This window comes from Euprymna scolopes, chromosome 12 (assembly GCF_053919585.1).
Source record: "Euprymna scolopes isolate OS-2025 chromosome 12, ASM5391958v1, whole genome shotgun sequence".
Taxonomy (NCBI): Eukaryota; Metazoa; Mollusca; class Cephalopoda; order Sepiida; family Sepiolidae; genus Euprymna; species Euprymna scolopes.
In genome coordinates this window covers 72623450-72635949 of record NC_136493.1, presented here as the reverse complement: position 1 = coordinate 72635949, position 12500 = coordinate 72623450, and the positions used below count along the sequence as shown (strand labels likewise).

The window sequence follows — 12500 nt, the reverse complement described above, 5'->3', positions numbered from 1 at the left end:
GAGTATTAAAAATACTATTGTTTTGGGGCCGGTCGTCCAGGGACAGTCGACCCAACAACTAACAAGGTAGACACAGGCAAAAGTAAACAGTAAAAAGGCAAAGAAGAATGACAGACACAGGTTGTTTGGTTAAAGATGAGGGTTCCCCTTTTATTTGCAAAGGAAGCGAAAAATCGTATGATCTGGATGCTGGTCGCCTGGAAGGTCGCACTAAGGCTAAGGTCTGGAGGTCTGGAACAGGTACTCTAGATGTAGCGTGCTGCAGGGTTGGTCGCTGGGTTTGGAACGATCGGCTGGACGTCAGGGCGATCCCGGAGACGGATAGTGGACACTGAGAATAAGGTGGTCAGTGTTAAGGAATGGACGACACTGAGAGTGGAGGATCAGTGTTAAGGAACGGATGGTCGATAGGGAGCCAGGTGCGAGCGAGGTTGAAGACTGAAGGTGCGAGCGAGGTTGCCGACCGGAGGAACAAGGTGCGAGCGAGGTAGCAGACCAGACGTGTGAGGTGCAAGAGAGATTGCAGGCCAAAGGAGCTGGAGGCACCAAGGGCTGGAATGGCTGCGGGAATGAGCAGGAAACTGCTGGAGTGAGCTGGAAGTCGCTGGAGACTGGAAGTTGAAGTTAATTGCTGCTGCTGCTGGAATCCTTTGGCGATGGTGGATTCGGTTGACGTGACTGGTAGCATCAATCGTCGCTTCGGGAGCCTCCTCTCCCTCCCAGCTGGGACTGGCGGCCGGCCGAAACTTCGGTTTTATATTTGCTTCCCTACTTAACAAATTAGGCACAAGGCCGTTTTTTAATGTGGAGAGTGAAGGTGAGGAGGACCAGTTCCCCCGAGAGGGAGCTGGATAGTGACAATTGGTATGAAGGGTTTCCCCTAAATTGACCAATAACTGATTGCTCAAGAGCAATGGTCTTATATCTGGGGTTTCCCCCATATATGGTCTTTGAGATTCATGCCCAGACCCTGCAGGGGCCGGGCGAAACTTTGTGGATTTATTTGTTTCCTCACTGAGCAAATTAGGTACAAGGCCGTTTTTTAATGTGAAGAGTGAAGGGGAAATGGGAACCAACTCCCCGGGGAGTAGGGGAGCTGGAGAGTGACAATTGGTATGAAGGGTTGCCCCTACATTGGCCAAGGTCTTATATGTGGGGCTGCCCCCACATATGGTCTTTGAGATTCATGGCCAGCCCCGCAGAGGGTGGGCGAAACTTCGTCTGGTTGACAGAGGCTGGCTGTATTCATTTGGCCAGTGTGATGTTAGTGATATCGCTCCTAATAAGACAATAAAAGGATTCTAATTTATTCTAGAACAAAATTTATGCAATCAAAAGTAGATTGTGAGTTTGTTGATTCCATTTAAATTAATTTCGTCTAAAAGCAAAAATGTCAGTGGCCTGTTTTGTTGGTATTTTGTTGATATATTTAAATTCCAATGTGCGTAACGAAATCGGTGATGAAAAGAGAAAGGGAAGGTGAATGAATTCACTAAGCTCGCGTTTAGCCAATCGCCTCCTTTATTTAAGTGAAGAGAAACAGCGGGGACGAAGAGAGAAAGAAAAAAATGGAGACGGTAGTTTTGAAACCGCGACACTATAATAGCACAATTAATTAAAGCAATCGTATATTTTCGAATTCAGCAAGACAGACACCAAATTTCTATTATGAGTAGATTATATAAATTAACCTTGTTATCGTTAATGTTTAGTATATTTTTCTAATTAAACAGAAACATTATAAGAAGTCGACGTTTACTTAAATAGCTATTTTCCCGGGGTTTTGTAACTAATGCATATTGTTAAGTTGTTAGGAGTAACTAGATATATGCTTGGTACAAGTAGATACCGTCATGAGGTTTGGAATCGATTTTGCCAATGTCAAATCTTTCTTTAGATCTGTTGTATTTAATTACACACTTGGAGGAGATATGAATCTACAAAAAGCAATTTATTTTCAATTAAACGTACACAGTGAACCATAGGTAGCACTTTGTCATTAAATCATCCATATACCTTTAAACTGAAAAAACAAGACCGTCTAGTTATTTGCAAAATGGCGCTTTACCAAATGTACCAAAGTTCGAGTCAAACCCTTGAAAAAAAAGTAGTTTCACAATTGTCTTCGGACGTATTTAATTAATTCATTGTTACAAACAATATAAATATATACGTTGCACTTCTTATTATATCGGAATCTTTTTTTTAATCAAATTAAAGAAAGTTTGTTTTCCATTTTTTTTTCAGTTGACGAGCGAGAGATGGCTTCAAATTCTGATATGTCTGATGAGATGAAGAATCACTACGAGAAGGTCGACGCCAATTATGGTTTTGTGATGACTACAGACGGGTAAGTCGGTTTAGATAATGCCCTCACTCTTTATGCATACAAGTCCTTCAGACAGCTTTCTATCGAAAATTCATTCATCGTCTCAGCAGGGTAAATGACAAATAGAAAATCGGAACTGCTAAAATATTTTGTTTTCTACAGATATGATATATAAACGAATTTTCTACAGATATGATATATAAACGAATTTTCTACAGATATGATATATAAACGAATTTTCTACAGATATGATATATAAACGAATTTTCTACAGATATGATATATAAACGAATTTTCTACAGATATGATATATAAACGAATTTTCTACAGATATGATATATAAACGAATTTTCTACAGATATGATATATAAACGAATTTTCTACAGATATGATATATAAACGAATTTTCTACAGATATGATATATAAACGAATTTTCTACAGATATGATATATAAACGAATTTTCTACAGATATGATATATAAACGAATTTTCTACAGATATGATATATAAACGAATTTTCTACAGATATGATATATAAACGAATTTTCTACAGATATGATATATAAACGAATTTTCTACAGACATGATATATAAACGAATCGTTTGTAGACAAAGATTGACTAAATCATGTATATATTTAGACGGTCTGCGAAGTTTGCTTGGTCGAAAAACTATAAAGTTTAAGATTGAAAGAATGGGTGAAAGGTCTTGGAGTAGTAGATGTAGAGCAGTTGCAGTAGCATATTCAGTTGACAGAGGAAGTGATGAAAATGGATTTGAGAAGAGAGGGATTAATAAAGACTTGACCAGAGATAGACTATTTTGAAATTTCATTTTTTTGAAACCATCCAGTGTATGGCAGCAAGAAAGATATATAAAACACTTAGTTGTAGAAATGAAATAATAACTGAAGATACAAGAGAAACTAATAAAAAACTAAAAAAACTAATGTACTAAAAAAGTAAAAACTAAAAAGCAAATGATAATTCTAATAAAGTTTTAAAAAGCGGATCGAAATAATCAAAAACCATTACTTCTCTGTGAGGTTAAACATAAGGTTAGGTGTTAAGTTTAAACTCCAGTGCATTAGGATTAACTTACTTTAGCCTACAAAAAGTGCCTGAGCTACCTCGTCGCCATTTTCTATGAGGGGTGCCTAAAGCGAGTAGTAATAATCTAACCACTTTCCAAAGAAAAATAAAATGAAAGGACGAGTTTCCTGATACTAAACAGTACCATAACTCATCCTGGTAGCAAAAAAAAAACACTGCTGGACTGATTATCGTGGAAGTATCTTCCACTGGTATGAATAGAAATAATTAAGCAAGAGTCTTTATAGTGCTAATATTATAAATGTTAAATCTGGTACACCAGTGTGTAAAAGAAGAAACACAAATGAACATTGGCGATAATTAATCAAAGAATCAAATGCCTGCAGTAGTTACTCAGTACTTCTGTAACGTCATCTTTTGACCCATTTTGAGATGAAGGACGCCTAATTTTTTAAAATAAATAAACATTTTTGAAAGAAAAAACAAACGGCAGATTTCTGATTAGTTGGATTCTGATAAACTATAAAAACGATCTTATTGTACTCCAAGCCTGATAATTTCCACTATGAATACAACATAAACGTAATTATATTATTAGTCTACTGTTATATATACTCAGCCTTTCTCTATTCTATCGTTATTGGCAGCACAGCTGCTTGACTGAGCGTCCTCCTTCTCAAAAGCATTCCAAACAAAGACTCGTCTCTACAAATTTTGTCAATAAATATCTTTTATACATGTATATTTTGATAGGGTTCAAAAGAGAGTCGCCAACCTAATATGTCCTGAACTGTCATCTAGGCTTTAGCCTCTGTCCCATCGACGAAATGTTGCATCCCTCTGCCTGTTCTACAAGTACTTGTACCCCCTCGATGTGGACTCCCCCGACAAATCAGACAAGCAGCTAAATCCCACCCCTTCCCAGTAGAAGTCCCTTGGTGTAAGAAAACCTTTTACTTCAATAGTTTTTCCCTAGAACTGCTAGACTTTGGAACTCCCTTCCGGCATTCTGCTTTCCCAACTGTACTGACATGCAAAAGTTCAAGTGTAATATGAACAGACATCTTACTAATCATCTCTCTTCGTAATACCCATGCAACTTATGTCCCCGATAGTAGCCCCCTATTTCAAAGTGGCACTGTGCCTTGTTTGGGGTAAAAGTTGAATAAAAAAATATATATATATACAGAGGATTAATCAGAACTTCCGTTATCAAGGTCTGTGGAGCACAGTACTGTTTTCCGGTTGATTATAATATTGTCGTTTTCAAGTCCAATGTACAGACATTCTTGTTAAACCCTCCTCTTAAATAATTAATTTCTGAATACAATGATTGTAACAAATCCTCTGTGTTTCACCGTCCACCTGTACAAGCCAATAACTTTTATCCCCGAAAATCTGAAAATTTTTTTTTTTTTTTTACAATTAGGCAAGCGACAAATGAAGGCAACAGATTTTGCACACATACCTAAATGGCATACTTTAAAGAGAAAGTTTTATAGCGTGAAAAACAAGAATTAATAGACATTTCCTTTAAATTATTATTTACCACCACAGAGACTAGAAGAAATATGTATAAAATAAATTTCCTAAACAGAAAAGATTTGCACCACTTTTATATTGCTCACAAAGAATAAAATCAAGATATAATACTATGAAATCTTATGTCTTAAAACTATTCTAATCTTGACCAACATCCATCCGTTATATAATTTGAATTTTAGATTTGATTGTTGAAAAATTTAGGTTTAAACGTCAGAAAAAATAAAAATTAATAAAATCTTGCTTAATTGATTTTCTAATGACTACAAATCGAATTTAATGCAAATCTGAAATACTGAAATTGTAAAGTTCAGAACCGTGTCTATATTATACACCCAATAAACCTTTTAAAGAAACTAAATTTCGAGGAATATTTATGATGTCCAATAACTATTATGGAAATTTCACAAAAATCAGAATTGTTATGAAGAGTTTTCATCCATTTTTACACACTTTCCACAGAACAAAATTAAGCTATATATAACTTCCATTATCACCCCTTACAGTTGTTTTTTGATAATGATCCGTTAATTTGTTTTGGAGTGACACATACAAATATATAAACATGTCCACCTAACTTTATATAAATCGAGATGTCCGTATATACTGGCAAACCATACGGATTTTTATAAGAATGATCTTTTTATAAGAATGATCTATCATGATCTGTTAGAATGATTTTATAAGAATGATCTATCATTTCTAAAAAATCTATTAGAACAGAGCAGATATTTACAATTGAATCGTAACCACTTTTACTTCTCCTTCTCGTTAACCATGGAATAATATCTTCAGATTTTGTCTTTGTGCTTGTTCTCCGTCTCTATTTCACAAAAATCCCCAAGAAAAGTGCAGATGATTTGTTATCGCACCCCACTCATTTATGAACCCTCAATTCGTCAATAGAATGTCAGGTGTGGGGTTGCAAGGGTGAAAATATTCCTTCAAAATTCAGGGGCTTCTTTTTTCAAGGCGTTCGTGAAGGTTTCTTCAACTGTAATTTATTTGCACAACTTCTTTTACATGGAGAGAAGTCCATACGTTATTTGTGGATAGCACGTGTCACAGAGAATCTCTTATTCAATTTTCAGATGCAACGCAATCATATATAGATGTGTCAGCAGAAGACTAAATACAAATAAAGGAATATCATATTTTTATGGAGAAGATCAACTCTTTAGTTTTGGCCACTTGAAGAACATCTTGCCAAAACCTTGTTATCTCTGGAACGTGTCTGCAATCCATTTTAGAGACTTTTATGTAAGTTGATCGCTATAAAAAACAATGTGTTAATAATCTTGAAACTTGGAAATGTAATATTGAGATCGGAAGGCATAAATAGTTAAAAAACTAATTAAAAAAATACAGTTACAGATTGGAAACATTCAGCTAAATTATTTATTAGAATAAAAAAAAATTTAATGAAGTTTTCAAAATATATAAAGGCATTTTTACTTGTGGTGAACATTTTGAAAATATATTTCTTTCGTTTGGAAGAAACAAATTTGTTTGCTAAATAGAGTAATATATTTTTGATACGTTGCTAGATCAGATTAAAGACAGCAATTAATAGAAATTTTGAGATGGAATTAGATAAAATCAGAAAAAACGAACTAAAATTATTTTGGGGAGTAACTGATTAATAATATTGCATCTGTATAATGATATGATATTAATAGTTGATTGGTTGGTTTTGTTTTACGGCCTATCAACATTTTTTCAGGTAATTTAATGCTGAATACAAAGATTTTGAAGAAAACAATTTTAATAGAATATATTTGCTGTTTTCAAGTCGCTTTCAATTTAACCCATAGTTTGGACCGTAACAGGTACTACCACTCCGGTCAGGGTGGACCTGGGAGCAATGGCAATTAAAGGGTGGCTCCACACTCCCCAAATCCCGCAAGCCGGGGCCTCACCACTGGATATAGTTTAAGGTCATATCCAGGGCTAAATATATATAGTGGTTTTATTCTGTTGGCAGATCCGTCTAAAGAGAGATAATACATGAATAAATAAATAATAATAATAATAATAATAATAATAATAACATAAAAATAATAATAATAAATAATAATAATAATAACATAAAAATAAGATAAACTCATCCAAGGAAGACAAGATGTCTTTATAGTTAACAAGAAAGAAACAAACTGGCAAATTGTAGATTTTGCCGTTACAGCAGACCATATAGTAAAGCTCAAAGAAACACAAAAACGGAGCAAATACGCAGAGCTTAAAAGTATCATGAACCATGAAGAAAATCAGCATGATACCAGTAATTGCAGGAGCACTAGGAATGGTTACTCTCAAAACTGGAAAACGACTAGAAGAAATTGAAATTAAAGGGAAGATTTAGACTCTTCAGCAAACGGCAATGATAAAAACAGTTGGATTTTAAGGACAATCATTGAATGTTGCAAGCAACTCACATAAACTATGAACACTAACCAACCCCAAGGAAACTGCAGCAGAAATAAAACAAGCTAAAAAAAAAACTGAAACTGTAAACATCCCATTGTTATATATATAAAAATAAATAAGAAAATAAATAAGTAAATAATAAAAAATAAATATATAAATTTATCTCTCTCTCTCTCTCTCTTATATATATATATATATATATATATATATATATATATATATATATATATATATATAAACTGCGTCAGTCTATGCTGATAGCACACAAAATAGTTGTGAAGTATCCAGGACAATGGAAAGACTAGGGAGAGAGGGCATTTTCCAGACCTCCACTAAAAGTGTGCAAAGAGGACTGGAACCTTGGAGAGACTTATTGTCACCCAAATCTCAGTGAAGTCCAATGGTCGCTGCCAACGAGAAATCAATAGCATGCGGCTGTTGCAATAATGCCAAGTCATTAGCAAATATTATCAAAAGTGGTAGAGCGTACTGAAAATCTGGAGAGGCTTGTTGTCACCCAAACTCCTGGAAGCACTACCGGTTATTATCAGGGAGTAGTCTCTGATGATGACCTGTGTGAGAACTCTTAGTGAGTACAAATAATAATAATAAACTGAAAGTTTTAAAGAGTGAATAGCATCTTCTAGCAATCGAGGCTGACAAAAAATCATCTTGATTGCTGTTTTCCTATCGATTAAAACTAGGGTAACATTTTAATAAAGACTTTATTTTCAATATAATAAAATTAATCAGATGAAAATGCTTGTAAACATCAACCAAAACAACCAACCCGGCACACCGCACTTTCAGCTGCAAGATACGATAGACAATCAAACCAAAGAAGATGCCTGCAAGGGGACTGCATATATACAAATTGAAATCTGAAAGAAAAATGAAAGAAAACTGAATGGGAAACACGTGAAAGAATGAAAGATGATGAGGATACAGAATGGAAAAGCAAAGTAGTTTTTAATGGAGACGCGGAAATGCAAGAAATAAAAACAATTGAAACTTGCCCGCGTGCACCCTTTCTTGGCCACTACTCAGCCCACGACCACAACTCCCACTCAAAACGCTATATCACTCTACGTGTGGATATATGACGAATAAACATGGACAAATCTTCGTGACAGACACTTCAAACCAAATTCTCATTCGGCGTTTGTTTGTAAGAAAAATATATTTCAAATCATATTTCTAAACAAATGAACTCGTTCATGAAATAACACGCCATGCCAATTCTCTCTCTCTCTCTCTCTCTCTTTCTCTCTCTCTCTCTCTCTCTCACACACACACTATCTCTCTCTATATATATATATATAATGTATGTTTATACGTATATGTATGTATATGTGTATGTATATATATGCATATGTATGTATGTATTTATGTATGTATATATATAAATATGTCAGGTCATGTCATATGCTACTGGTACCATGTAACCCAGTAGTACCTGCCTCATAGTCGGGTCACCGGCGACTAAACTGGTTCTCCCACCAGACTTGTTTTGTGAGGAGGGCGGCTAGTCTCCCTGAAGGATTAAAAACAAGACCTTCCAAAGGGCGAATGAACTCTTTTTCTGGGTCAACAGCCAACTAGAACCGTGTATATTTGTGTGTGTATATATGTGTATTGGGATAGAGAGGGCTCCCGTAAGCCGTGGTGAAGGCAACCTTTCTAGGAGAAGCAAGTCTCTGATTTAAAAAACCATAAAGCGGAAGAACAGTACCCGCATTAAGCTGGTCTGCAGTTTAATTTGTTGCTGGCTATCTTGCTGTTGCTTGTTGCTGGATCGCAACATTTTGAACCGAGAGAGAGACTTAGCTGTCGTACAAAGCTAAGACTATGTAACATCATATTTGTATAGATACTCCCTCAGACATTTGGGCTCATGGATTTTAAATGTCTGAGGGAGTGGCACTCGTCTGACAAGACGTTGCAATCATCATATGAATATATGTATGTATATGTACACATGTATATGCATGTATGTATGTATATGTATATATGTATGTATATGTATATATATATGTATATGCATATATGTGTATATATATATGTATATATATGTATATGCATATATGTGTATATATATATGTATATATATATATGTATATATGTATGCATATGTATATGTATGTATATATATATGTATATGTATAGATATATATGTGTATATATGTGCGTATATCTATATATGTATATATATGTGTATAAATGTATGCGTATGTCCATATATGTATGTGTATGTATATATATTATATATGTATGCATATATATGTACATATATATGCATATATGTATGTATATATATGTATATTTATATATATGTACTATATATATGTATGTATATGTATATAAATGTATGTATATATATATATTTGTATATATATGTATATATATATAGATGTATGTATATATATGTATATATTTATATATATTTATATATGTGTGTGTATAGCTTAATGCGTAAGAGGAAAAGAGAGAGTTCATTTCCACAAGAGGATACTTGTCTGGATAATGCCAAGCTCAACAATTATCATTGGAGCTTATATAATAGAACAACAGGAGTATGAAATGAAGTCACAAAACTATATATTGGTGGATATAGAATGGATCATTTATTGAATAATGGAATACAAGCAAAATTTGAGGGGATAGAAGGGACTCTTTATGCCAGGGCATTTCTAAGCCTAATGCTTCTCATCAGAAGTGTAGAGAAGGTGTTAGGTAGCCTAGAGGAGATGCGGTAAGATGTTATTACCATTACCATTGGTATTACTTTTATCACAGCTATTGTTAATATTATTTTTAATTTTATTATTATTAATATTATTATAATTATCATTATTATTATTCTCATTATTATAATTACCCTCTAATCATCCTACTATTATTGGTATTATTACCACTTTTATAAGTAGTAAATTTCTCCTTATATATATATATATATATATATATATATATATATATATATATATATATATATATATATATATATATATATATAGCTTAATGCGTAAGAGGAAAAAAAGAGAGTTCAATTCCATAAGAGGAGACTTATCTGGATAATGCCAAGCTCAACAATTATCATTGCAGCTTATATTATAGAACAACAAGTGTATGAAATGAAGTCACAAAACTATATATTGGTAGATATAGAATGGATCATTTATTGAATAATGGAATACAGGCAAAATTTGGGTGATAGAAGGGACTTTTCATCAGAACAGTAGAGAAGATGCTAGGTAGCATGGTGAAGATGCGGCGTCTAACGCAGGGTTCATTAGGAGCGAAAAAGACTAAGTGGAATTATAGAATGTAGGCGAAAGCTCCTTCTCTACTCTTCTGATGAGATAATTATCATTATTATTATTTTCATTATTATAATTACCCTATAATTACCCTACAATTATTGGAATTATTACCACTTTTATAAGTAGTAAATTTCTCCTTACTCTTCCACCACGTCAACTATATGTATCCTTAAACCTTTTTCATCGAGTTATAAGCACCCATAAACATTGCCATCCTATCCTCATACCGCCCCATTATAACCACACTCCCTATATCATAACAGAAGAAACTTAGAAATATTGCTGCATAGTACCTAATCAATATTACAACCTTGCATTTAAATCCTCCCCCGCCCTAAAAAAAATTATAGGCGATTTTATAGCCGCTATTTTCTGTATAGGTTGCACCTGTCAAAAATACCACTCCATAGATAATAGACACGCCACAAGCCGTTAAAATAAAATTACCATGCAGCCATAATATACCTCCAATTTAACCCTAAAACATATACCCCTTAAACTCCACACTATGTTTAAGACCATATACATTTTATATATCATATATAACAAGCTTCTCCTTTATTTATTTAGAATTCAATAAAGCTTTCCCCAACATTATATAATTTCACATGGTCTTTTTCGCTTCTAATGAAGCCTACGCTAGACGCTGTGTCTCCTCCATGCTACTTAACACCTTCTCTACACTTCTGATGAGAAGCATTAGGCTTCGAAATGCACTGGCATAAAGAGTCCCTTCTATCCTCCAAATTTTGCTTGTATTCCATTATTCAATAAATGATCCATTCTATATCTACTAATATATAGTTTTGTGACTTCATTTCATACTCTTGTTTTCTATTATATGAATGTATATATATGTATATGTATATATATGTTTATATATATGTTTATATATATATATGTTTATATATATGTATTTATATATATATATATTTATATATATATATATATATTTATATATATATATTTATATATATGTATTTATATATATACATATTTATATGTATATTTATTTATATATATATTTATATGTATATGTATTTATATATATATATATTTATATGTATATATATATATATGTGTATATGTATATATAAATGTATATATGTATATGTGTATGTATATATATGTGTATGTATATATATATATATGTATATATGCATATATACATATTTATATGTATATATATATTTATATGTATATATAAACGTATATATTTATATGTGTATGTAGATATATATGCATATGTGTATGTAGATATATATGTATATATGTATTTATATGTATATTTATATATATATGTATATATTTATATGTATATATATGTATATATTTTATGTATATATATGTATGTATATATGTATGTATATATCTGTGTGTATATACATGTATATATATATGTATATATATGTGTGTATATACACGTATATATATGTATATATGCATATATATGTGTATATACACGTATATATATGTATATATGCATATATATATGTATATATATGCATATATATATGTATATATATATGCGTATATATATGTATATGTATATATATGTATATGCATACTTATGTATATATAGACGTATATAGATGTATATGTATGTATATATATGTATATATACATATATAGATATGTATATATATATGTATGTAATTTTTTGAAAAATAGAGATAGGCCAGACAATTAATCTAACAACGTAAAATAACGTAATTGCCGGAACCCTGTTGAATTTCCAATAGGGGAGGGGGGATGTTTAACTTCAAACGTAGTATATAAATGTGAAATTATAACAAATACTGAAACTAAAGTATATCTGAGGAGCACCGGAA

At 32.6% G+C, this 12500-nt stretch overlaps 1 protein-coding gene across 4 annotated transcripts in view; it reads left to right on the top strand.

Moving 5' to 3' along the window:
• The window catches only part of LOC145291330 (receptor-type tyrosine-protein phosphatase N2-like), a 1723320-nt gene that overhangs the window by 801787 nt on the left and 909033 nt on the right, over window positions 1–12500 (top strand). For all 4 annotated transcript variants that reach the window (XM_080137086.1, XM_080137084.1, XM_080137087.1 and 1 more), the window contains one exon: window positions 2248–2350. In XM_080137086.1, coding sequence (XP_079993212.1) covers window positions 2248–2350 — 103 coding nt within the window. The remainder of the gene's footprint in view (window positions 1–2247; window positions 2351–12500) is intronic.